The sequence below is a fragment of the Prionailurus viverrinus genome, chromosome D4 (genome assembly GCF_022837055.1).
Source record: "Prionailurus viverrinus isolate Anna chromosome D4, UM_Priviv_1.0, whole genome shotgun sequence".
In the NCBI taxonomy this organism is placed as follows: Eukaryota; Metazoa; Chordata; class Mammalia; order Carnivora; family Felidae; genus Prionailurus; species Prionailurus viverrinus.
This window is the reverse complement of record NC_062573.1, coordinates 28,544,147-28,572,072: the sequence shown is the minus strand read 5'-3', so window position 1 is coordinate 28,572,072 and position 27,926 is coordinate 28,544,147. Positions and strand designations below refer to the sequence as shown.

The window sequence follows — 27,926 nt, the reverse complement described above, 5'->3', positions numbered from 1 at the left end:
TAGGAGAAAAATAAACTTGATAATATAATCACTAAAATTTTGATATAATAAGAAAATATATAAATCACATAGAAGGACAGATGCATATGTGGCGGGGCACCTGGCTGACTCAGTTGGTAGACTGTGCAACTCTTGATCTCAGGGTCATGTTGGGCATAGAGCCTACTTAAAAAAATAAAATAAAATGCTATGAAATTCAAAGAAGTATATGTGCAAAAAATATTCAACATACTATCTTTGAAAAACTGAGCTATATTATCGTTACTATAGAGAATTTATAACTTGGTAATAAAAATAATACAGCAATAGGAAAATCAGCAAGGAACATGAATAGCAATTCACAGGAGAAATATAATCTTCCAATTAGTATGAAAAATGTTCTACTTTACTAAAAATAAAAGTTTCAATTTAGATATTTTTTTTTCCTGGCATTTAAGAGAATTAAAAAATTAGAGAAATGGATACCCCTGACTGCTGGTGGAACTACAGAGGACAGTTTGGCTGTGTGTATCAAAAAAGCCTTATATTTTTTAAAATCCTTTTTTATTTAACAATAAAACTTCTGGGAATGTACTTAGAAAAATAACTAAGGATGTGATTAATATTCAGCTGTTGGGATGTTCATCACTGAACAGATGGAAAAAACTGGAAGCAATGTAAACATTCAACAGTTGCTTGTTTTAAAAAAAAAAATTAAGGTTTATTTTTTTGAGAGAGGGAGAAAGAGCACAAGTCGGGGAGGGGCAGAGAGAGTAAGAATCAGAAGCAGGCTCCAGGCTCTGAGCTGTCAGCACAGAGCCTGATGTGGGGCTTGAACTACGAACTGCAAGATCATCACCTGAGCCAAAGTGGGACGCTTAACCGATGAACCACCCAGGTGCCCCTATTAGTTTTTAAGAAAGAAAACGGTGGGGGGGGGGGGGTGCTGGTGGGTCCATCGGTTCAGCTTAGGTCATGATCTCACGGTTCATGAGATTGAGCCTCACAGCAGTCTCTGCAATAACAGTGCAGGGCCTGCTTTGGGATTCTCTCTCTTTCTCTCTGTCTCCCCCTCTGCTGCTCACCCTTTCACTCTCTCAAAATAAATAAATATTTAAAAATAAATAAAACCAAGGATGATGTATCATTTATAAAAAAAAATTATGGTTCATTCATACAGTGAATCTATTCAGCCATTAAGAATGATTTTGTTGGGCTGCCTGGGTGGCTCAGTTGGTTGAGTGTCGGACTCTTGATTTCGGCTCTAGTCGTGATTTCGTGGTTTGTGGGATTGGGCCCCATGTTGGGCTCTGTGCTGACAGCGTGGAGCCTGCTTAGAATTGTCTCTCTCCCTCTCTCTGACCCTCCTCTGCTTGCTCTCTCTCTCTCTCTCTCTCTCTCTCTCTCTCTCTCAAAATACATAAACATTAAAAAAAAAGATTTTGTCAATCTTTAATAACATGGCAAAATAATTATGATATTAGGCTTGCAATATAAGAATTAGGCTACATATCAATAACTGTAGTTATTTTTATGGTGGATTTTTTCCATTTAAAAAGATATTTCCAACAGGCATGTATTTATAATATAAAAATATTGGGAATCGCTATAGAATAAATCCATGATATATTCTCTATTTACATCTACTTTGCCGCACACAACACTCTAACTGCTGTTGCCTCTCAGAGTATACCATCCCTCCACATGCCTCTTTACTTTTGCTTACCCCTTTGGCCACTTAGGGAGTGTCTGCTCATGTTGTTTATTTATTTATTTTATCTTTGAGAGAGAGAACATGAATGAGGGAGAGGCAGAAAGGGGGGGTGGGAATCCAGTGTGGGGCTTGATTGTAGGAACCATAAGATCTGATCTGAGCCAATATCAGGAGTCAGCCACTTAACAGACTGAGCCACCCAGGTGCCCCTGCCTGCTCATCTTTTAAAGTTGGTTCAAATGACACTACCAGGAGGTCTTTCCTAACTACCCTTTTCTTTGCTTATTCCACACAATTATTTTGTATAATTATTTATAATTTCTTCTCCACTAGGCAGTGAACTCCTATCTCAATCACTAATAATAAATATTTGTAAGTGCTTATTATGTACCTGGCACTTTGTGTGTTGGGTACTGCAGATCTAACAATGAACTGTGCAAACAGTTCCCCTGCCTTCAAGGAATTTATAGCCTTATGAAAGTATTCCTTACACTGTAATATTAAATGTTATGATAGACTTATAGAGTACTTTGGGAGATTAGAAGATTGGTGAATCTACCCCAGGCTGGATAGTGAGATAAGTCTTCCTGGAGGAATTAGCCGAATAAAAAGAAAGCAAGCGTTAGCCAGGTCAAGGGGTAGGAGGAAGGTGGTTTCAAGTAGTAGACACAGCTTGTACAAAATTCTGGAATTTTAAAACCATGTTAAATTTTAGGAAGGTTGTTATGATATTTGTGGTTACTGGGGTTGATTTCTGATAAAAAATAATTACGTATAATTTTATCTTGAAAGAAGCTCCAGAATTCATTTCTTATTTCTGTAAGACATTAGGGAATTTTATGTAACAGCATAGCTAGGGCATCCTAATGTTGAATTAGGCAGAAATTCAAGGGTGATTGGTAGATTTGTTATTTTTTAAGTATTTGTATAAAATATATTCTAAGGATTGAGAAATCAGTGTAAAATAAAAAGTTTGAATTATGAACTTGAAAGTGACCTCCTATCTCAATCACTAATAATAAATATTTGTAAGTGCTTGTTATGTACCTGGCACTTTGTATTTTAATTATCTACCCTGTAATCTTAACTGGTTCTAATGTTGCTAAGTATGATTATTTGGGGAATGCCTTTCTTTGAATTAATAGAGTAAAAACATGGCATTTTAACAGAAATTTTTGTATGTAAATGTCTTCTAAACAGGAAGACATTACTTGTAGCAGAGTAAATATTTGTTACAATTATGAACCTTTACAGCTTAACATATCTCGCTCTGCAATCAAGTCTTTAAAATCTCTGTCTCCTGTTGTCTCTCACCATTTGTGTTTCCTATTATACAGATTCTAAAGTTCTTGCTCTTTAGCACTGTTCTCCAAACACCCACCCCTATTTCCATTTCCAAATAAAAATCAATAATACAAAGCAAATGGATAAAGTTGCATTGTGGTCCTCATTAAGTCATAGTATCTTTCCTTGTGATTATATGAATTCTACTTACTGTTTATTGTATATCAGAATCACTGGGTTTATACAGTAAGTTTGTAGTCCTTTTTTGTTTGTTTTCTTGATTAGGTAATATAGAGACTATTTCTCAAATTTTCTTTAACAAGAGATTAAATAAACCAGTTTTTCTTTTCTGCTTTGTAGATTTCTTGATAACCGGCTGTTTGCTACCTGCTCTGATGACACTACAATAGCACTGTGGGATCTGAGAAAATTGAACACCAAAGTATGCACTTTACATGGTCACACTAGCTGGGTGAAGAACATCGAATATGATACTAATACAAGACTCTTAGTAACATCAGGATTTGATGGAAATGTCATTATTTGGGACACCAACAGGTTTGTGAATGGGAGACCATGTTAGGATTGTGAACAAAAAATTTGTTTAAGATGGTAACTAAATTCAGAGATTTGTCTTAGCTTTTCTATATCTTTAAGGAGGAAGAACCTGCCTTTGGGAAAAACAATCAAAAAATGATTCCATCTTTTGTTACTTGCACTTAGTCATATATTGCAAGTAAAAAATTTGGAGAAAATTATATGGAAAGGAGACCAAGTAGTATAGTTAATGATGAAAACTGGTTTACAAGTTGAGTTTCCTAAATTTAAGGACTTTAAGGAAAAATATTATTTTCTTTATGGAACAGAAATGTTTTTCATTCTTTGGTCCTTTGATTCTAAATCTATTTATTTTGTAACTTTTGTACTTGTTTTTCATGCATCAAAGAGTACTTTCTCATTTGGAGTGGTACCGATCCATAGGGGGATGTTTGGAAGTAAATGTATCATGCAGTTTTAGTTGTTAATATGGGAGAAGAGAGGATTTCTACTGGCGTTTAATCAGCAGGGATCTGAGTTTCTAAACATCCTGCATGGGACAGTTTACACAGTCAACTAATAATCTACAGTGTCAGTAATGCCTCTGTTGTGAAATACTTCAATGTCTCCTTATAGAGAAATTGACCATTTAAAGAGTTGAAATTTGAGAAATGATTAGAATATACCTATTGCTGGGGCACCTGGGTGGCTCATTTGGTTAAGCGCCCGACTTCGGCTTGGGTCATGATCTCACAGTTCATGAATTCAGGCCCCACATCCAGCTCTGTGCTGACAGCTCGGAGCCTGGAGCCTGCTTCTGATTCTGTGTCTCCCTCTCTTTCTGCTCCTCCCCTGCTCATGCTCTGTCTGTCTCTCAAAAAATAAACATTAAAAAAAATTTTTTAAATATACCTGTTGCTAGCTGTGGTGAAATGACAATACAGTGATATACAGGACTATTTCTGAAATATTCTTTTCAGAGGTCATATGTAAAAAGACAGGGGATATATTTTTTTTAATGTTTATTTTTGAGAGAGAGCGAGCGAGAGTGCACAAGAAGGGGAGGGGCAGAGAGAGAGGGAGACACAGAATCTGAAACAGGCTCCCGGCTCTGAGCTGTCAGCACAGAGCCTGACATGGGGCTCCAACTCAGAAACAGCGAGATCATGACCTAAGTTGAAGTTGGACGCATAACTGACTGAGCCACCCAGGTGCCCCAAGATGGGATATTTTTAAAGATTTGTAACTATGCATACTGTTTCAGCAAAGGATATATAGATTATCTTTTAGACACACATAACTGTTAAAATTTATTTTTTAAATTTAGAAATAAAACTTGAATAGGAATATGAATGGTAACTTCTAAATTAGTGGACAAAAGCTATTAAAACATGATCAATCCAATAGAGGCAGAGAAGGGAGGGGAAATCATTGAAAAAATACAGGTAAATCATGAAGCACAAAAATATGGTAGGCAGATAATCCAAATATCAATAATTGCAATAAATATATATGGACTAAAGTAGCCATTTAAAAGACAGATGGGGTTAGATTGGATTAAAAAAGAAAACCAAACTATATGTTCTTTGTAAGGGACACACCTAAAACATACCAATGAAAAAATCTGAAAGTAAAAGGATGGGGAAAAAATAACAGGCAAATTCAAATCAAAGAAAACCAGTTACATCTCCATTGATAGCAGACAAAAGAGAGTTTAGGGCATAAAGCATAATTAGTGATAAAAAAGGTACTATATTAATTAAAAGGTTTATTTCACTGGAATATAAAATTCTTATATGTATCTAATAAACATAGCTTCAAACCATAAAAAGCAAAAATGGACAGATTATAAAAAAAAATATTTTCTGTATCAGTGGAAAATATTAAGCCATTCTCTCATTTACTAATAGATAAAATAGGCCAAAAAGTTAAAAAGACCATAGGAGATTTTACTGTTAATAAACTTGATTTATTAGGCATATTTAGAATTCTCCCAACACATAGTGAATACATCCTCTGAAGCAAACTCAGAACATGTACAAAAGGAGAGCATGTACCGGACTACAAAGTAAGTTTCAACCAATATCAGAGATTTGTTATCACACAAATGATTTTCCCTGACCTCAGTATAGTTTAATTAACAGAGGTAACTATAAATTCCCATATTTGGGTTTATAAACTCATTTCCTAAATAATTCATGGATTGAAGAAGAAATTATTAGTGAAATCAGTAAACTAAAAATTAGTGAACTAAGCATTTTATCAAAAAAACTGAAGGGCACCTGGGTGGCTCAGTCGATTGAGCCTCTGACTTCGGCTCAGGTCACGATCTCACGTTTTGTGAGTTCAAGCCCTGCGTTGGGCTCTGTGCTGACAGCTCAGAGCCTGGAGCCTGCTTTGGATTCTGTGTCTCCCTCTCTCTCTGACCCTCCCCCTTCATGCTCTGTCTGTCTCAAAAATAAATAAACATTAAAAAAAATTTTAAAAACAACTGGGAAAAGATTAAAAAGAGTAAACCCAATTAAAGTAGATTATGGAAATGATAAAAGAAATTAAAGCCTGTGTTTTGAAAAAGCCAATTGAAATTGCAATTCTCTGGTAAGATTCGTTAAGAGAAATCAGACAAAAGATAATCTTAACCATAAAAAAAGGAGACAATAAAAAATATACAATAAGATAATAAGTTCACCTTTATGCCAGTATACTTGAAAACTTTGATGAAGTAAACAGTTTACTCAAAATCCTTAGCAAAACTTATCAAGAGAAATAGAAAACCTGAAATAGACCTATCACCTGGACTGATTATTTAACCAATATGTACTGATTTATCTGAAGTAGTTGTTAAAATATTAAACTTCTTCTGTATTAAATGATAAATAGCCACTATCCTGAATCATCCCCAGGTGGTCAAATCCTGTCACCTTCTGGTTACCCAGGCCCTTTTGGGGACACTTCCCTCAAGATCTCTCTATGATCTAGTAGCTAAAGTCCCCCTTAAAACACCTCTCCCCCTTTGGGGTGGGGGTTGTTCAGCATCTCATTTAATTCTGAGAACAGCCTCATGAGTTAGATAACTATTACTATCCCATTTTAAAGCTAAGGAAACCACAAAGTCAGTGACGTTGGGTAACTTGCCCACATGACTGTCATTAAGACAGTAAAATATAAGCCAAGAGTCAAACCCTGGTTTACAGACTGCTGAGAGGTACCCTTTGCTGATGGGAGTTTTAGGATATTACAGTAAAGTAATTCCCAGACCCAGTTCCAACACTGCCAACCACATCAATTCTGACTGGCTAGTTTTTTGCATTGCTGGTTATTTAAATATTCTGAATATTGCCTCTGCTATAGCCATTAAAGAAATAGAAAGTATCAATTAAAATTTATCTAATAAAACAGCAGGCCTGTCAGTTTTACAGGTGACTTCTACCAGATTATATAGGAAACAGAACACTTCAATTTTATTAAGTTGTTCAAATTCCAGAAAAAGGGGGAATTCTCCTTACCTCATGTATGAAGTTAGAGTGACCTTAATACCTAAACCCAACAAAGATAATATTAGGAGAAAAAAATTGAAAGGTCAGTCTGCAATGTGAATGTAGATGCAAATATTCTAAACAAAGGAAACTGAATCCTGTAAGTTATTAATCAAAATATCATGGCCAAGTTTGGTTTATTCAAGGCATCAAAAGATATATCCAGGGTGCCTGGCTGACTTAATAGAGCATGTGACTCTTGATCTTGGGGTCATGAGTTCGAGCCCCACGTTGGGTGTAGATTACTTACAATCTTAAATCTATCAATAGAAGTTATATTAAAATTCTATTAATTTATCACATTAACAGGTTAAACCAAAAGTCCATATGATTGTTTTCATCAAGGAATCAAATTCAACATTCGTTCATAATTAAAAACAAAGAGGGGACATTATTACCAGTCTTTAAAAAATAATTTTTTTTAATGTTTATTTTTGAGAGAGAGAGAGAGTGAGAGCAAGAGTGAGCGAGCAGGGGAGGGGCAGAGAGAGAAGGAGACACAGAATCTGAAGCAGGCTCCAGGCTCTGAGCTGTCAGCACAGAGCCTAAAGGGGGGCTTGAACTCACAAGCCGTGAGACTGTGACCTAAGCCAAAGTCTGACGCTTAATCAACTGAGCCACCCAAGAGCCCCCATTATTACCAGTCTTACAGAGATTGAAAGGATTATAAAGTGATACAATGAACAACTTTATGGCAACAAATTAGACAACTTAAATACCTAGAGAGTCCCAAATTATTTAAATTGACTCAAAAACAAATAGAAAATCTATAGACCTACAGACCTAAAGCAAGCTAAAAATTGAAGTGGTAATTTAAAAATCTTTCCACAATGGAAAGCCCAGTCCCAAAAGTCTCCACTGGTGAATTTTACCAAACATTTATAGAATAAATAATACCAGTCTTTCACAAACTTGGAGAAAATAGAGGAGGAGAGAATACTTCCCAACTCATTTTATGAGGCTGGTATTATTACTCTGATACCAAACCACACAAACATCATGAGAATAATAAACTACAGACCAATATTCCTCAAAAACAAAAAGAAGAAAATAGAAAAATCCTCAACAAAATATTAGCAAATCAAACATAGTATCATGTATAAAGGATTATATGTCACAACTGAGTAGAATTTATCCCAGGAAAACAGGGTTGGTTTAATATCCAAAAATCAATTAATGTAATATATCATATTCAATGCAATCCCTATCAAGATTCCAGCTGCCTTTTTTGGACAGATTGTCAAACTGATTCTAAAATTTATATGGAAATACAAATGACCCAGAATAGCCAAAACAACCTTGAAAAGAACAAAATTGGAAGACTCTCACATTTCTCAATTTCAGAACTTACTACAAAGCCATAGTAATCAAGACAAGGTGTTTACTGGCATGGGGCAGGCATATAAATGAGGAACAGAATTGAGAATCCAGAAATAAACCATTGCATTTATGATGAGCTGATTTTCAACAAAGGTATCAAGGTACTTCAGTGGTTCAGGAAAGGATAGACTTTTCAAAAAATGATGTCTGTGCAACTGGATATCCAGATGCAAAGAGATGAATTTAGACCCTTATCTTACATTAAAAAAAAGCAATTCAAAATGGATTTCAACCTGAATATAAGAGCTACGATCATGTATCTCAGAGGAGAAAACTTGGGAGCAAATCTTCTTGCAAACCAAAGTATGAGTGATTTAACAAATTGATAAAATGGACTTCATTAAAATTAAAAACTTTTGTGTATCAAATGACACCATTAAGAAAGTGAAAAGAAAGACTATAGTATGGGAGAGAATATATATCTGATAAAGGATGTGTGCCCAGAATATATAAAAAACTCTTGTAACTTCTATGTACACAATAACCCAATTTAAAAATCGGCAAAATATCTACGTAGACATTTCACCAAGGAAGATATACAGATGATTAATAAGTATGTGAAAAGATGTTCAGCATCATTAGTCGTAAGGAAAATGCAAGTCAACCAAAATGAGAAATCATTTCACATCCACTAAGATGGCTTTAATTGAAAAAGACAATAACAAGTATTGGTAAGAATGTGGAGAAACTGGATCCTCGTAGATTGCTGGTAGGGATGTAAAATGGTTCAACCACTTTATAAAGCAGTTTGGTAGTTTCTTAAAATGTTAAACATAGAGTTATCATCTGACCAGCCATTGCACTCCTAAGTATGTACCCAAGGGAAACGAACACATATCACAGCACAAAGATTTGTCCATGAATGCTTACAACAGTATTATTCATAATATCCCCCATATGGAACAAATACAAATATCTATCAACTGGTAAGTGAGTAAACAAAATGTAGTATATCTATATAGTAGAATACTATTTGGTAATGAAAAGGAACAGAGTACTGATGTGCTACATCATGGATGAACCTCAAAAAAATTATGCTAAGTAAGAAAAGCCAAACCAAAAGACCACTTATTATATCATTCTGTTACTATTAAATGTCCACAATTAGCAGATCTACAGAGACAGAAGTAGGCTAGTGGTTCCCTGCAACTTGGAGTAGGAATAGGAAGTGACTGCTAATGGACAGGGTAGGGTTTTTAGAATGAAGAAAATGTTCTAAAATTGGATTGTTTTGATGATTGCACAACTCCACTAAAAAATCACTTAATTGTAAGCTTAAAATGAGTGAATTTTATGACATGTAAATTATGTCTTAATAAAGCTGTTAAAAACTTAACTAGAAATAGTAGGAAACTCTTCAAAAGTATACACTAAAACCTACCTGACATTTTTAAATGGTGAAACTTGTAGAGGTTTTCTCGGTAGGGGAACCTGGCTGGCTTAGTCGGTATAGCATGCAACTCTTGATCTTGGGGTCAAGAGTTCAAGCCTGACATTGAATGTAGAGCTTGCTTTAAAGAAGAACATGCCTGCTGTTACTGCTATTGTTTACCATTGTTTTGGGGTGGTTGTAGGCAGAGTCCTGCTTGGTGCAGTATAATAAATATATAAGGATTGGAAAGGAACAATTGAAAAAACAGCATTCACAGATGATATTTGTCTGTATGAAGGGTTGGTAGGCTTTCTGTAAAGGATTGTGCAATAAATATTTTAGGCTTTGTGTGCTATGTGGTTTCTGAGCAGCCATAGACAATACATAAATGAATATTGCTGTGTTCGAACAAACTTTCTATACAAAAACAAGCAATAATCCAGACTTGGCCCATAGACCAGTTTTCTGACCCCTGGTCTATATAGAAAACCTTAGAAATTCTGACAAATTATCAGAATTAGTAAGAGTTAACCAACCAAGATTGCAAGAGTTAAGATCAAAATGTAAAAATCAGTAGTGTTCCTAATCATTACAACAAACATTTTAAAAAATTTTAAGCATATAGTTTTTAGTAATTAAGAAAAAAAATTTTAATGTTTGCTTATTTTTGAGAGAAAGAGCCAAGTGCTCAAGCAGGGGAGGGGCAGAGAGAGAGAAAGGGAGACAGGATCCAAAGCGGGCCCTGCGCCGACAGCAGAGAGCCCAAGGGGAGCTTCAACTCAAGAACTGTGAGATCATGACCTGAGCTGAAGTCAGACAACTGACTAACCCACCCAGGCGCCCCGGTAATTGAAAAACTTTTTAAAAACCAGGATGGGTCAGGTCACAGATTAGACACAACTTTAAAAAACAGATTGGAAGATAGATACTGAAAAATCATCCAGAATGCAACAGAAATGAGGTAGAATACATGAAAGAGCAGTTATGAGACCAGGAGAGTCAAATGTGAATGTTTCAAACATCTATTTGGAGCCCCAAAAGAATAGAGAAAATAGGTAAGAGGCAATACTGGAATAATAACGGATAATTTCCCAGAATATATGGATATTAATCTTACAATTTAGAAGGTCAAATGAATCCCAATACAGTAGAAATCCAAATTTAGACATGTCAGAGTGAAGCTGCAGTACTCCAAAGACAAAGAGAAGGTAAGCCCAAAGGGGGAAATATGATCCAAATAAACAATTGACTAATAGCACCTACAAATAACAACAGGGTTAGGGTTAGGAAGCCGGAATTCAGTGGAATATTATCCCCAGTAGTCAGAAAGAATTGAAGTACATAAATAACTGAGTACATAACTGAAGTTGTGTACTCAGCTAAATCTTTAATCATAAAAGAAGAGTAGGGGTGCCTGAGTGGTTCAGTTCGGTTGAGTGTCCAGCTCTTGATTTTGGCTCAGGTCACAATCCCAGGGTTGTGGGATCAAGCCCTGTGTCAGACTCTGTACTGAGCATGGAACCTGCTTGAGATTCTCTCTCTCCCTCTGCCTGTCTCTTCCACTCCTTCCCACCCTCCAAAAAGAGGGAAATACAGATTTTCAGAACAACATAAAGTGAGAGTTTACCTCAACAAAGTCTTAACCTAAAAATAGATACTTCAGGGGTTGCCTGGGTGGCTCAGTTAAGTGTCCAACTCTTGATTTCAGCTCAGGTCATGATCTCACAGTCGTGAGCTCAACTCCCACATCAGGCTCCATACTGGGTGTGGAATCTGCTTAAGATTCTCTCTCTCCCCCTCCCCCTCTCCCCTTCTCTGCTCACTCACTCAGAAAAAAATTAAAATTAAAAAAAAATATATATATATATATATATATACACACACACACACACTTCAGAAAGAAAGAATAAAATGGAAAGTTAGAGATGAAAGAAGGAATGATGAGCAAAACAACCAAATTTGTTAATTGTTAATGTCCATAAAGCTAAGTAAAAATTGACTATAAATTCTAGTTTGACGTTCAGAATTATGACTATCAACCAAATCCTTATATTTATGATAATTCTAGGTTTTGTTGGTTTGATTTCTTCTGTAGGTGTACAGAAGATGGGTGTCCACATAAGAAATTCTTTCACACACGTTTTCTCATGAGAATGAGATTAACACCAGATTGTTCGAAAATGTTGATCTCAACGTCCTCTGGATATCTCTTGATTTTGCATGATCTTGACTTAACCAAGTCTTTAGAAGTAGGCAGCTATCCTATTTTGAGAGCAAGAAGAACTACATCAAGTTCAGGTAAGCTTTTCTTTTTTGATCAAAGAAAGTTTTCCAAAGAATCTCACACAAAGGGATGGCATATGTTTCCATTCTGAGAATGATAGCAGGAGAAAGGGAAGAAAATTAGAAGATATTTTTTGGAAAGCCCAGTGAGAGCTTTTTTCCCAAGGAAGTATGACCTATATAAATCTCTGACATAGCATAAATCAATGCTTCTGTATCACAAATGATCTAGGGCAAAGAACTGCTAACTCTAAAAATACTTCCTTTTAGCTATGCTATCCAGAAATCTTTCATCAATTTCTAAATCATCACTACCTCAAAAATTAGTGGTAGCCCAAGGTAGTATCAATCTTTTTAAGTCCTTCTGGAACCCAGCAGAGCTTTTAAGATATATTCAATATATGGGGCACCTGGGTGGCTCAGTTGGGTAAGCATCTGACTTTGGCTCAGGTCATGGTCTCGCGGTTCATGGGTTCCAGCCCTGTATCAGGCTCTGTGCTGACAGCTCAGAGCCTGGAGCTTGCTTCGGATCCTGAGTCTCCTTCTCTCTCTACTTCTCCCATGCTTGCACTCTGTCTTTCTCAAAAATAAATAAACCTTAAGAAAAAGATATATTCAATATAGAATTTTAAGTCTCTATTATATCCTAGACTATAAGATGTCCATACCCAGGTATGGTGCCATCCTATTTCACAGCCCCTAAATACCCTCTTGCTAAAGCCCTATTTTTCCTGTTGCTGATTACATTAGACTTCAGTGAAATTGGGGCTCAGAAAAACTTATGCACCATAATTCATCTACATTTTATATGATAGACACTATATTTCATCACCTTTGGGAAGAAGAGGGCTGTTCCAGGAACATAATTTTGTGTTTACCCAGACGTAAGCATTTGGAACACATAATGTTTATTTATAAATTGCTATTTAAAATTGGCTTCAGATGGTTGGACTCTTTCTCTTGTCTATATAGGGCCACTTTTGAAGATTCCTTTGGGATAATGCAGGGCTCATTATACTGCATTTGCCCAATTTACTGCTAAAAGTAGAAATTTAAGTTTTACCAACGTATTTGCAAAGCAAGGCATTTCCTAAATATGTGAGTAGAGTCCTTTTACATTCAGAAATTTATTTTTAGGCTAAACATTAGTAATCAGCTTAGTGAGAAGTAGTGATTTTAGAAGGTCTCGTTGGTATTTTTTTTAATTCAAAAACCAAGAATGTTTTGTCTTCTAAGGTTAATTCTGATAATAACCTCAAAGGGAATTAGATTAAGAAGTCTTCATGAAAGTGTGGGGCCACTAGAAGAGTGTGATGAAATAGATTGCTATTTGGAGGAATACATCAAACCCAACCATCTGATGATTTTTCTACAGATTTCAGTATAGAGTTTGTATTGCATTTCAAAGATAGTATTCACATAATTTCCAGAATGATTTTCGAATTTTTTGGCATGCTTAAGAAGGATCATTTAATGTTCTCAGTAATGGACTTGGTGTTTGGACTCTATTCTAAGATTAAATAAACAGGTTGAACTCCTCTGTTCTCATGTTTATTGAATTTTCTTGTTCTATTTTACTACAGAAATGATGGGCAACCCAAAGATGCTCCTATGTTTGTTTGGTGTGTCATTTTTATTCCACTTAAGTCATTGGTAGAAGAGATTTTATTTTTTATTATTTTCTAATGTTTTTATTTTTGAGAGCGAGCGAGCAGGGTAGGGGCAGAGAGAGAGGGACAGAGGATCCGAAGCAGGCTCCAGGCTCCAAGCTGTCAGCACAGAACCTGATGCAGGGATCGAACTCAAGCCGTGAGATCATGACCTGAGCCAAAGTCGGACACTTAACCAACTGAGCCACCCAGGTGCCCCTGAGATTTTATTTTTTAATGTTTAATTATTTTGAGAGAGAAAGCGTGCATGAGCAGGGGAGGGTCAGAACAAGGGAGAGAATCCCAAGCAGGTTCCATGCTCACAGTTCGTGAAATATGACCTGAGCTGAAATCAAGAGTTGGATGCTCGACTGACTTGAGCCCCCCAGCTGCCCCGGTAGAAGAGATTTTAGAAAGGGGCCAGGCCTTAGAACTTAGAGGGAGCTGCCCTCCCTACCTCAGTCTTATAGGCCAGCTGTAAGTGGGCATGTACTTGCCAGGTTTCAGATGGACTTTAACAGTATGCTTCAACTAAATGATTAAAAAGTTAAGAGACATTAAGTTTTGCTAAGTTTATTGTCAGCTTTTTGTATTTTCAAGATCTGACCACTTCAGGTTCATCTGGTCCTAGAGTTTCTGGTTCACCTTGTCATCATAGTGATTCTAATTCATCTTCTGAGAAACACATGTCACGAGCCTCACAAAGAGAAGGTAGGTTACCAGTTGGATTTTATAATTTACAACAGATTCTACCAAATAGCTTTCTTTAGTTTAGTTTTAATCCATACAAACAAAAGCCAATAAAGAAGAGGTTATTCTCTGTCCCTCAGTCATTTTCAAAAGTATAACCAGAGTCTCTAGGGTTGAGTATCTTGGGCTTAAATCTTTGTTGGAATTTGAGCTTTGGTTTTATTTACTGGACTTAGTTTGGTCTAAATTGGAGAAAAAGTAGGTAGGACATGTAGATTGCAATCAAAGTTTTTATGGCAATTAAATGAGATAATGCATGTTATGGTCCTGTATAAATATGAAGTAGTGACTTGTCAGGTGCTTGTGAAAATTGCTTGGTTCCAGCCCAGTAGGCTTTTTGCTCTGCCATTTCTTTATCTGAGCAGCACCTGATAGCCCTAGAGGGATTGTGGGATACAATCTGTCCCCACTCTGCTTTTGCCAGTTTTCTCCCACCGCTCTGGCAAAACTAGCTATATAGCCTATTCTTTCCACCCCCTATGGAAAGTGCTTTCTACTACCTATGCAGACTTCACCTACTTCTCCATCCCAGTTCACGTCTAAGCTGTTACAGCACTTTTTGTTTGTCCTCCTCCTTGTGGACCGATGGCCAAATGTGAGGTGGGGGTTTTGTTTTTGTAATTTTGGGTCACCTTTTGGAGAAGAGCATGGCTTCTTTCTAGACCTTTAGGGGAGGGACTATCCATTAGACCTCTATTTTGTGTTTTCCCTGGGCAGCCTCCCTGGTAATGCTTGATAATTGCATACTTGATTATTTTGCATGACTACTTGTTTGTAGAATGGTTTGAGAGCCCTTCCTAAACCTAGAGCCTATCTACTTTTCTCCACATATTCAAGACTGTGATGTTTAAGGTTAAAAATTCCTGTTAAATTTAGAGATTTATGCCCAGATGTGAAATATTTTTCCTTTGATTTGAAACTTACTGTATCAGTTCTACCTGTTCTTCTACTGTGGCTATGGAAAACAAGCTAAGGCTCTTAATAATCATTGAGAAAAATCTTTATTGATTGAACCATCCATGAGAAAAAGAAACTTAATAGTTAACATGGTTGTTTGTTGAAGTGGTAACCCCAAAAACCAAACCACACAGCAGTTTCATGATATAAAGTTGGCAACTGGAGAAGAGATGGTGTACAGAGAGCCTAGACACAGTACAGAGAAGAAGGTGGGGCTCATACATAAGGGTGCTCTGAATGTTGGCAATCCTGCGTCTTCAGGGCGTCAGGATATGTTAGCACCATGCTTTGGCAAGACACAGTAGCTATATGGAACGGAGGCTCTCAAACTCATTTCAGGATTAGAACTTTTCTTTTTTTTAAAGTGATCTCTGTACCCAGCATTGGGCTTGAACTCAGGAGCCCGAGGTCAAGAGTCAGATGGTAACCAACCGAGCCAGCCAGGCACCTCTAGAACTCTATTTTTGACGTGAGATCTGCTGTAGATTGTAGCACAAAGTGCAGACACTCTGGTGAAATTAAGGAGGTCCTTGACCAGTCTTCCCTACCCCTTCCCCACGTGGTTCCCTCCTTTTGCCAGCTCTGGAGGAACCTCCAAAGAGCACAGCTCAAAAACCACTACTTACCTATTTAGATGGGTTTCTTTTCTGCATTTGTTAGATTTTCAAAATTGATTCTTGAATAGCTATTTTTCTCTAAAATTGTTATTAAAGTTCAGTCACATGTGAAATCATTATTTGGGTATAGTTTGGTTGTAACAATGTAATTTAGAGCTTCACAGGTTTCCATCAATGCTGTAGTAATCTAGAGGGAATCTTTTAAAGAAGATAACGCATTTGAAAAACAATTTACAAAGGGTCTGACAGAGGGAGCTCATAATCCTCGAAGCAACTCCTTCCACAGGTAGAGAAGTGTGGAAATATTTCTCTTGATATTAAATTTCTAAACTGCTTTCTTTATAATGTATATATGAAAGTGGTTCTCCACATACCTGAGGGAGAGGACAGAACTCCCGTTAGTAATGACTGACTGCACCAGTCACTTTTATTGGGCGCTGGGCAGAAGGACGTGAGGGGCCATAACAGTGCGGGGCATATGTATGACTGCGAGGTCTCCCCGCCCCTTGTATGTGAAATATCCTTCCTCACCTCCAAAATTATAGGTCTGTTTGTCGTTTAGAGTATTGTCCTTGGGGACCGGAAGTCCTGCTCCTTGCACACATAATAGCCTTTTATTTATATTAAAGGCAGCCTTCATAGCTTCCAATTATTTCCTTCTCTGGACTAGAGAGCACTTCCTCTGAGGATGAGAATTACCTTTTACTTTTCCAGATTCCTTTCATATGACATTTCTTTTTTTTTTTTTTTTTATCTCTTTTAACGTTTATTCACCTTTGAGAGAGACAGAGTGTGAGTGGGGGAAGGGCAGAGAGAGGGAGACACAGAATCCGAAGCAGGCTCCAGGCTCTGAGCTGTCAGCACAGGGCCCGACGCAGGGCTTGAACTCAGAAACCGTGAGATCATGGCCTGAGCCGAAGTCGGATGCTCAACCGACTGAGCCACCCAAGCGCCCCGACATAACTTTGATTCTTAAAGAGTTTTCTGAGATGTAGATTCTAATCAAAAGGACCTCTAGTCAGCTTTAAGGCCTTAGTCTTAGGTCACTGATTCCTGCTGCGGGAACTTGGATTCTTTAGTTCAACTCGTACCTTTTCCCCATACACTGAGGGGCACCATGGTTTTGTTTTGTTTTGTTTTTGTTTTCTTTTACATGTGGTGGCACAAGGGACTGACAAAGGAATGAAGGCCGGGGCAGGGGTGGCAGCCAGAAATCAAAGCTTTGATGGGCTGCCTCAGTCCTTTGATAATACAAATCTCACATCCTAATTTTCTTATCAGGAGTTTCACCACGAAATAGTCTTGAAGTCTTAACCCCAGAAGTTCCTGGTGAGAGAGACCGTGGAAACTGCATCACATCCTTACAGCTGCACCCGAAAGGCTGGGCCACACTCCTTCGGTGCTCAAGCAACACTGACGACCAGGAGGTAGGAGCGGCAGCATGCCACCTTCCAGTGGGGCTGCCTGAGCGAACAGTCACGGCCGTGTGTGCTCATGGTGTGTTTGTACCTTGAACCCCTCCCTCCTCCTCTCCAGTGTCTGTGGCAGACTGGGAAATACTTTAAAGCAGTATCAGCTCAGACTGTGCCCAGCTTCTGAATCCTTGCCCCCTTCATCTCGTCACAGATCCTCTTACATAGGAAACCTTAGAAGGAGACTACTAAGGTAGCCAAGCTAGCTAAATAGAAGGTTTTGCTAAGTCAATTGAGTATTATAATTTGCTCTTTTTAAAAACCAGGGGAAACTGGGAAAGGACTAAAGCGATGACTAAGGGAAAAGACCTTCTAGGACCTCATGACTCTCTGGAAAGCAGGAGTCTTTTGAGGAAGTCACAACTGAATGAAAGGATAAGAGCCTTCGAAGTGTGTAGGACGAGATGTATTTTATATTTCAGGGCTTAGGTGGCTAAACTGTGTAATTTTTTAAATATCAAGAGATTGTTGTTACTCTCACAAAAGGGATTACCACAGAAGTCCCAGCAGCCTGAGGGAATAACAGGCTTTAACATGCCATATGACTTCGCTTATGACGATAAGAAGGAATCGGGCCTGCACATTTTTTAACTGGGAGAGCAGTACACTCATCTGAATGATTTCTTGCAAAGATTTTGTGAATTCGGCAGTCTTTTGAGCTTTTTACAAAAAGAAATATCTAGCATTATTTGGGGCTCTGTAACTTTGGTTTGTTTCTCTTCTCTCCCCCAGTGGACTTGTGTCTATGAATTCCAAGAAGGAGCTCCCGTGCGACCCGTCTCCCCTCGCTGTTCTCTACGACTAACTCATTACATTGAAGAAGCCAACGTAGGCAGGGGTTATATCAAAGAACTTTGCTTCAGCCCTGATGGGCGGATGATTTCTTCCCCACACGGCTATGGGATTCGCTTGTTGGGATTTGACAAACAGTGCAGTGAACTTATTGACTGTTTGCCCAAAGAAGCCAGTCCCCTGCGGGTGATCCGTTCTCTGTACTCTCATAATGATGTGGTACTGACAACAAAGTTCTCTCCAACACATTGTCAGATTGCCTCAGGGTGCCTTAGTGGACGGGTTTCTTTGTATCAGCCAAAGTTTTAGGCACAACTTACATCAAATAAGGAACTCTTCTGGTGTTTGACTTATGAATTACTTCAATTCAGGTGAAGTATTTTCTTTTTAGAAGATCTTGAAAGTTTGGGTCAAGATCCCAGTTCTTATGGGTCCATGAACACACCTGTGACCTGGGTACTTGGTCGTCCAGCATCGCAGGGTCCTCGCCAAGGTAGACTCCCTGCAGCAGCATCTTTTGCCGCATTCCTCTGCTCCTGCTCACCTGTGCCGCCTGAACTTCCGTTCTGCTTCTTTTGCATGGTAGCTCTTGTCAGGTTTCTCTTTCTTTCCTTGTTTTTTTTGGATTTTGGTGTGAGTTTCGTGGACGTCTGGCAGGAGTTTGGGCTGGGTTAGGAGAAACCCGTGGCACTAGTGTTGAATAAAACCCAGAAGTTTGATGTCAGCATCCTGGTCATTGAAAAAGAAATTCCATCTTCACTTGAGTATACTTTGGCCTTTTAAAGTTGCTGTTATGTTTCTCTATAATCTATAATGAGCACAGATAATGGCATTATTCTCATAACTGTTAGTCTTACAACAAACTGTCTTTTAAGTTTCCTGTTAAATTATACATATTTTTTCACCGTAGGGGAATTTTGTTGTGAAATTCTGGAAAAAATAATTACCACCTCTCTTTGTAATTTACTTGTACGAATTTAAAAATCTCTAGCATGTGTCCTTACTTGGTACTTTGTTCCTGTCAAAAACATTTAGAAAGGAAAAGAGAAGGAATGGGCTTTGGTCATTTCTGTTACATAAAAGAGGATTCATTAGGTTAGTACACTACCTGGTCACAGAGCGATGAGAACAGTGTGGCTCAGAGTTTCTGTTTTCTCTGCCAGACAATTGGACTCACACAGGGTGACAAGTTATAGTATCGGGGTGGGGGGGATTGAGAGTAAAGAGGTTGTGTTTTACTCTTTATTCCTTGAACCCGGTGGCACAAGCTCAGCCCCCTTAGCGTCGGGGAGCGGGGAGCTGCAGTCCTCTCAAGCCTTGTCCTAACTACAGTAGTCAGTAACTTGGATGTCAAAGCAAAGAGCCGACACGAAGACCTCCTGTGTTTGGTTATGGAACACAGCAAGTAAAAAGGATCAAGCAGGGGACAGTCACAGGGCTGACTGCTCTGCTGAAGTAAGCAGCTTTCTTCTAGTCTCCACTTTGGGTGGTATTCTGTTTAGAAGGGATCTGCCAGAGGCCGGATCAATTGAAGCCACATGCTAGCTCTTTCCCTCTCAGATCACATTCTCTTAGGCCAGTGGTTCTCAAACATCAGGGTGCATTACAATCACTGAGGAGCTTGTGCAGAACATAAAAACCTGGCCCTTATCGTAGGAGGTTCTGATTCAGCCAGGGAGAGGACAGGAGTCTATATTTTTAACAGGCACCTCAAGTAATCTTTAGGTGGTCCCTGGGCCAGAGTTTGCAAAGCACTACCTTAAACATTAGTATTTCTGTACCTCTCAGGTGCTTGACTCCCAAAAGGTGTTTTGATTAAAATTGTAGGTAGATGAAACCAATTTTAGAGGTAGAAAATGCAGTCAGTCTCATTATTTGATCTCATTGGATGAATGAGAAAAGTTAAGTGACTTGCCTAAAGTCATCTGATAAAATCAGTGGCAGAGCCAGAACTTGAATTCAAGTCTCCTAACTCCTTGCTCAGGGCAATTTCTACTGTATTCTGCTGGCTGTTAAGTCAATGATTTATGAACACTTTGTCTTTAAGTTGTATTTCTGTGACTACCCTTAAACTGGTCAATAGATTGAAAAAGGTGTGGAAGTAGATGCTGAGAATTCCAGCCGTAAGAAGAAAAGTATCTTAAATCTTATAGAAATGCTAAACCAACCCAAATACATGAATAAAACTGACATTTCTTTGTAGGACCCACCAGACAGCCATGTACACAAGTGGACGGAGCTTACATCTCACTTGGAACAATGTTGTCTCTAAGATAGATTGTAAAATTACATCATTTCACCATGGATGTTAAACTAATTGGAATTTTTTAGCCAGCAAGAAAAGTACCGCAAAGTACAATGAAAACATAGGTTTGCCATAAACTTTAAAAACAAAACAAAACAAAACCAAAAAAACACACCTACATATTTAAAGGAAAATAAAATTTTGGAGGCAAAAGCACCCAATGTTAACATTAAGAATCAGCTACTAAATACAATTACATTAATTTTTTAAAAAGGTTCCATAAATTGAATCTCTTTTGGAGAGAGTTACAAGTCATGGACTCACATGTCACCCAGCTCTGAATTTCAGTCCAGGATTCTTCAACCATTATAGAGTTTCTGTTGTGTCAAATAATGCCCACACTCTACTACCAACCCCCCCAAAATACCTTGCAAGGTGGGTGACATGATCACCAATTGACTTGGGAGGAAATGGAGGGTCAGAAAGGTTACGTGATTTCCCTTAAGTCACAGAGCTGGCATCGGGTGGCAGTGCTAGGATTCAAACCCGGGTCTGTTTTAATCCAAAGCCTGCTTACTATTCTGCCATTTTGCCCTTTTGTTTGTAAAGGATGGGCAACTAGCCTGAGCTGGCTGGTAAACTACAGAGCTGGCTTACCTTCTGCACCATGTAAGAGAACATTTGCAAGACTGGAAATTTCCATTAGAATTAATACCATAAAACGCAGGGCGTACATACATACAGTCCATTCCTAACTGGAAAACTGCAAGCACGTTAAGTAGCTGTGAAGTAAAGGAAAATGTAAACAGCCTTGTATAAAAATAGAGCCACGGATGAGAACTAAAAATTAGCCAGCAAACTCAACAAAACAATCTTTGTCCTCTTTGAGGAACAGTCGTGATCAACAAGTCATGAGGGGGATATTAATCTGGGAATTACAGGGCATCAGGAATGCTAGACTCTTGGAGGAAACTGCGGCTTACAATTTCAAGATCTCATTTCACTTCAGAGTATAAAATCCAATCTGGTGTTTTTCACTCTAAATTTAGTCATTTTTATTCATGATAATTGGTGAGTGTATTATAATTGGTAATGTGGTATAATTGTTGGTAAACAGTATAAATTATACTTGTTTTAAAAAGCTTTCTACAGGGGCACCTGACTGGCTCAGTTGGTGGAGCATGCGATTTGTGATCTTAGGGTCATGAGTTTGAGCCCCACCTTGGTGGGGGTTGATTGCACTTAAAAAAAAAAATCTTGAAAAAGTTTTCTACACAACAGTATGTTAATGGCAGTGTTGTTGAATAAGTTTGGGAACATCAAATATTTAGTAGTTTCTTATCTTTAATTATGAAAATGAAGTGGCTAAAGCAGACGAGACCCCTATCTTAATCTTTTGAAAACATGTGATCTTTTTTCACAGAAGCCCAAAGAACATGTGTATTTTCTTTTTCCTTGTTACATCCGAGATGAGGCTATACCAAAAATTTTAGGAAGACAAGCAAGGAAAAGGTTCCCCACGCCTGTGTCTAGAACCAAGATCACATTATATCATGGTTAGAGTTTTGTTTTCTAGAAAGTGCAATATAGGAAAAACACCCTGAGAACCTTTTAGAAGCCTATGTTTCTGCCATTAGTCAGACTATATGGTATTGGCATCCGTAAGTATCTGTTAAAGCTTGTGTTTAGCAGGAGAATAAGTGTTAGTCTGATAACACTGATGACAATCATCCCCATTTAATGACCAGCAGCCATGGAGAGTTATGAAAATTCACTCAGTAATAGCCTGTGTTGGTCATAAAAGAAAGCATATACAGTATATGAATTTTTGGATAACTAATGCATATCTCTTAAGTGCCAAAATTTTAAACCTATAATTATTTTTGATGTAAGTCTTTCAAATGTTAGTATACCTTCCTGCCTTCTTAAACAGCATGCTCAGCATAATTCACTTTTTCATGATGAAAAGTAAAAGTTATATTCATGTGTTATTACAGATATCCAATTAGCTCTGATGTATGTAAAATACTTCATAAAATGTAAAGGGCTATAAAATTATGAGTTAGTATCAATTATTATAAGGTGATTCCCTCAGCCCCGAGGTATATATAATCATTTGCCTCCGGTTGCTGGTGTTTTTTTCATTAAAAATTTTTTCTATCTGCTAAGTAGTTTGTTCTGTCTCCTACCACAGTATCCATATGCCCGCCTCTCACAGGCTCTGTCTGTTGTGCTGTGTTCATCTGTTATGAGCTGGGACACGAGATGACCAAGCTTGCTTGGTGTCTAAAGAGCTGCATCAGCCCGGGTTGTGCAGTCTTTGAGACAGCTCTTTTGGTTGCTTACCAGCTTTCTGACAGATTCACAATAACCTTCTGGATTACAGAAGTTCCCAGTTAAAGCCTAGGCTAGTTATTTTCTCAGTTGCCGCTAAGTAAAATACTATAAACTAAGGATGCTGCTAGATTAAGGAATAATAGATTAAGCAACGTACCAAAGTATAGCCAATTAACAACAAAGGCTCTGTATTTGCACAGGGATCCTTCGTGCTTTTAAGGAAAAAAAGAATCCGGGGTGGGGGAACAATGAAAATAAAATCCACATAGACTTGAGTATTTTTGATGCCATTAAACTTTGTCAATAACCATTAAAAATACATGTTTAAATTATCACACATTGTGATAGTTTTAGTCTCATTGCAGAGTAAGATCATACCAAAATTTATACATATTTAGGATGATTCCCAAGGATTTCTCCCAAATAACAAATTATCAAAAGGAACGTTTCAAATTTACCTGTATGCTGCTTTAGTTGTAAATGAATTAATAATGGAAATATGGGATTTATCTAAGGCTCCAAGGAACACATCTCACATATGCACACCTCGTATATGTATGTGTATATGAATGTCACTATAAATGAAAATGTCACCCAGAGACAATAAAATAATTTTAAAATTTAAATCTTGTTCATAGTATTTAAAATAGAATTTTCACCTTTCCTAAGTTTCTTCCTCATTTTAATTTCATGGTTTTACATTAATGGTTGAATATTTGAATTTTCTTCTGAATTTCATCTTTCATTTCCAAAATGTGCTGTTAACTTTGGATTCATATTTTTAGGAAAGTTGGAAATATTCCAGATAATAACCTAGACACCAGAAAGCTTCTCACTAGGCTCTGAGGTACTGTTAAGTTCTTACACTAGACTGTAAGCTCCTTGAGGGCAGGGACTGTCTTACTTTTCTTGTATCCCCAGTACCCAATACAGGATCTGACAGAGTAGTTGTTCAATAATTTGTTGTTTGAATCAAATGAACCTTAGCCATATGTGGCCTCAAATTCTCATGAAGCCAGAATGTGATGTGCAGTTAGAGAAATCTATCGCTTATTATGATGATGAACAGACCTTATTCATCAGAGTAAGACTTTTCCTGACCCGGGGTCAGGAAAACTAAGCATTTCTCACTGATTTGGAAAACCGCGAAACTCAAATTTTTCATTCAACAAACATTCAAATCCACACTACACGCCTTGTCCAACACTAGGGTCTCAAGGGACAAAGATAACTAAGGTGGTGGTCTCCCACAGCTGCAGCACTGGCTTCATGCCATGGTGTGTAACCAGTGCAGTCCTACAGAGCCCTGCACTGAGAAAAGCCCCAGGCCGGCGTCATCTTAAATGCTCCCGGAGGCATCTTAAAACTCTTTTTGAACAAGCAGCCCATTTTTGCACTGGGCTTCCAAATTCTATAGCTGGTCCAGCTTCAATACCATCATTGTGACACGGTGGGAACTATAAGATTTATAGTATCTTCTACATACTGTCTACTAAAGATACTCCCATCCATTAAAAGCTAGCCAGAAAGTGAATGATTGAGTTCAATGATTTCTAAAATCTAAAATTAAAACTACCTCCCTCCCACAAACATCTTAACAAATCTTCATTTCAGAATTAGGAAGGCTTTCTAAAAGTCTATTGGCTTTTTACCATTTTGGCTGAACTGTTTTGAGGTTTTCACTGATGACCGTAGAGTTGTGGGTGATTTTATCTACATACATACTTACCTACAAGCAATTTTAAGGTTTCAATAAACCGTTTATTAATATATGCACTGAGTGTTCTGGTGTTCATAGTTGATATGAGTCTACCTCATAATGTGCTTCTCCAAAATAAATGATGCTTTGAAACATGTGACACACTTTTTGTGTGGTTAACCTCAAAAAGTGGATGGCAAACTTGGATTCAGCCGTTTGAAAATTTTGTTTAAATTGCTTAGGTGTTTTAGACCAGAATCAAGCATAAGGCTGTGACGGGGCAGCGGCTTAATGATTCTTGTAGTGGGTATTCTATACTTTTTCAATAATAAAACCCTTACCTGAAAAGTTAAATACACTCCAAAATTTGGTTATGTTTATATATGTGTATACGTTATACATGTGTATATTATATATAAAATATTGTACTGATTATGTACATTATAAAACATGCAAAGAGAAAAGGGGTATTTTAAAAGGATAGGACTTTTAAAAGTCAAAGTTCTACATTACCTCCTATACTTCCTGGATCATCTTATGCTTCCACTGGCATATGCACCTTTCATTTTGTGAAGGCCACCATTCTAAAACACAGAATTCGCATTTTACACTGAAAACACATTTACTAGGAGCTGATTCACATTTGTTGACTAATGTGCTGGATGTTTACATGTTTATTCAACATGAATCAAGTTTTATAGAGCCTTGTAAATTAATTCTTTATTCCGTGAAACAGTGTTATCAATAAGAAGCATAGTTGATAGATTTTTTTGTTTTCATATAGATACACTTAGAACATGTCGTTTTCCCCTTGAATGACCTTTTGTTTCACTGTTTAATAGTGTGATGGGTCATTTTACCACACTATTTTAATTTACTAGAAAAATGAGTCATTTGGAACACTCATTTTAAAATAAGTCATTGAGGGGCGCCTGAGTGGCTCAGTCGGTTAAGCGTGTGACTCGGGCTCAGGTCACGATCTCACTGTCTGTGAGTTCGAGCCCCGCATGGGGCTCTGTGCTGACTGCTCAGAACCTGGATCCTGTTTCAGATTCTGTGTCTCCCTCTCTCTCTGACCCTCCCCCATTCATGCTCTGTCTCTCCCTCTCTCAAAAATAAATAAAACGTTAAAAAAAAATTAAAAAAATAAAATAAGTCATTGAGGAGAAAAAGTGAATCCCTTTCAATTTAGATTATTTTGTGAAATTGTTTAGGTAAACTGATTTGCAACTAAACACAGCATTAATTACCACTATTTCAGTGATTCCTCTGACAGACATGGTTTGGGCTATTTTAAAAGTTTTTTTTTTTTTTTTTTTTAAGGAAACATTTGGCATGTTTTAATGTTAATGAATTAATGATTCATATTAGTTTCCTATTACTGATGTAACAAATTAACACAAATTAACACAAATTTAAAACAACACATTTTGGGGCACCTGAGTGGCTCATCGGTGGGTAGAGCATGCAACTCTTGATCTCCGGGTCATGAGTTAAAGCCCCACGTTGGGCATAGAGCTTACTTAAAAAATCAAATAAAACACAAATTGGCGTCCACTGATTTTTCCTCCAAAGCCCTCCCTTCTGGCAGAGGACATGAAAAGTGGTGCTCTATCTCTAGCAAGCATGGAGTCACCTGCAGGGCTTGTGAAAACAGACTGCCGGGTCCACACCCAGAGTTTCTGATTTCATAGGTCTAGGGTTGGAGTCGCCATTTGCATTTCTAACCGATTCCCAGCTGATGCTGTATATCTGGACACCACAACTTGAGAACTACAAATATAGAAAATGTAGTTAGGGTTTAATTTTTCATGGATGACAGATCTCGGGAAGCTCTATATAGATAAAGGAAGCCAATTTAAAAGAACTTTTAATAATATATTTTTTAACATTTATTAATTTTTGAGAGACAGTGTGTGAGTGGGGGAAAGGCAGAGAGGGAGACACAGAATCCAAAGCAGCTACAGGCTCCCAGCTGTCAGCACAGAGCCTGACACAGGGCTCGAACCCACGGACTGGCCAGATCATGACCGGAACTGAGGTCGGAAGCTTAACTGACTCAGCCCCCCAGCCCCCCGCGTCCCACCCCCCCCCCTGCCTTTTTTAAAGAGAATATCGTAACTTTGGAGGCTGGTTATATATTATGAACACCAGTTCGTCCCATCAGCTAGGCCATTCTGAGGACACTGTCAGGTTGGCACTCCACCACTGAGAGCTTCGACTTCCCTAATTTAACACGATATTTGTTACTGGGCACGAAGTTAAATAATTGTCTTACCTTCTGAGGAACAGACTTGGTGCTGTGTGGCTTATCTTCTAACTCAAGAAGAGGAGCCCTGCCACAGGAATACACTCTCTGGTGTGAGCTATAGATGGCTGCAACTGTTGCTAACAGTCAATCCAGAAAAGGAACAACTGAAACTCTAACCAGGGCACAGACAACTCAAAACATTTTTTTAAGCCCTTTTTTTTTTTTTTTTTTTTTTTTTGGAAATCACCTCTGTTGAAAGCCATTTTTTAAAATTTTATTTATCTTTTAATTTACACCCAAGTTAGCATATAGTGCAATAATGATTTCAGGAGATTCCAGTAATTCATCCTGTGTGTATAACACCCAGTGCTCATTCCAACAGGTGTCTAATCCTTAATGCCCCTTACCATTTAGCCCATCCCCCCCCAACAATCCTTGCAGCAATCCTGTTTGTTCTCTGTCTTTAAGAGTCTCTTATGTTTTGTCCCCCTCCTTGTTTTTGTATTATTTTTGCTTCCCTTCCTTTATGTTCATCTGTTTTGTATGTTAAATTCCACATATGAATGAAGTCATAGGATATTTGTCTTTCTCTAAGAAAGCCATTTAAATTACGGGTACACTAGACTGCCACACTGACATTAATTTGCAAAAAGCCCTTCACTATACAAAAGATTCATTTTGGGGTAAAATGAAGGATCCAAATTTCATTGTTCAAGGATTACTTCTTAAAAGTTAAACACATGGGGCGCCTGGGTGGGTCAGCGGTTAAGTGTCCGACTTCAGCTCAGGCCATGATCTCCCGGTTCGTTGAGTTCGAGCCCCGTGTCGGGCTCTGTGCCGACAGCTCGGAGCCTGAAGCCTGCTTCAGATTCTGTGTCTCCCTCCCTCTCTCTCTCCCACCCTCCCTCTCATTCACGCTCTGTATCTCTCTCTCTCAAGAAGAAACATTAAAATTTTTTTTTAAAAGTTAAATACAAAGTATCAGATCTGTTCTGAAAATGTTGTATTTATGTTTAAGCAGTTATTACCTCATCTTGTGTGTGTGCACACGTAATAAGTGTATGTATGGGGC

The 27,926-nt window shown here is 37.9% G+C and overlaps 1 protein-coding gene across 2 annotated transcripts in view; it reads left to right on the top strand.

Annotated features, from left to right (window-relative positions):
- Positions 1 to 23,530, top strand: part of DCAF10 (DDB1 and CUL4 associated factor 10) — a 43,888-nt gene extending 20,358 nt beyond the window's left edge. The window contains exons 3-7 of one of the 2 annotated variants that reach the window (XM_047829296.1): positions 3,338 to 3,535; positions 11,898 to 12,100; positions 14,335 to 14,445; positions 17,340 to 17,485; positions 18,263 to 23,530. In XM_047829296.1, coding sequence (XP_047685252.1) covers positions 3,338 to 3,535; positions 11,898 to 12,100; positions 14,335 to 14,445; positions 17,340 to 17,485; positions 18,263 to 18,631 — 1,027 coding nt within the window. In that variant the 3' untranslated portion in view covers positions 18,632 to 23,530. The remainder of the gene's footprint in view (positions 1 to 3,337; positions 3,536 to 11,897; positions 12,101 to 14,334; positions 14,446 to 17,339; positions 17,486 to 18,262) is intronic. The other variant, XM_047829297.1, reaches the window with a different exon arrangement.
- The last annotated feature ends 4,396 nt before the right edge of the window (positions 23,531 to 27,926 follow it).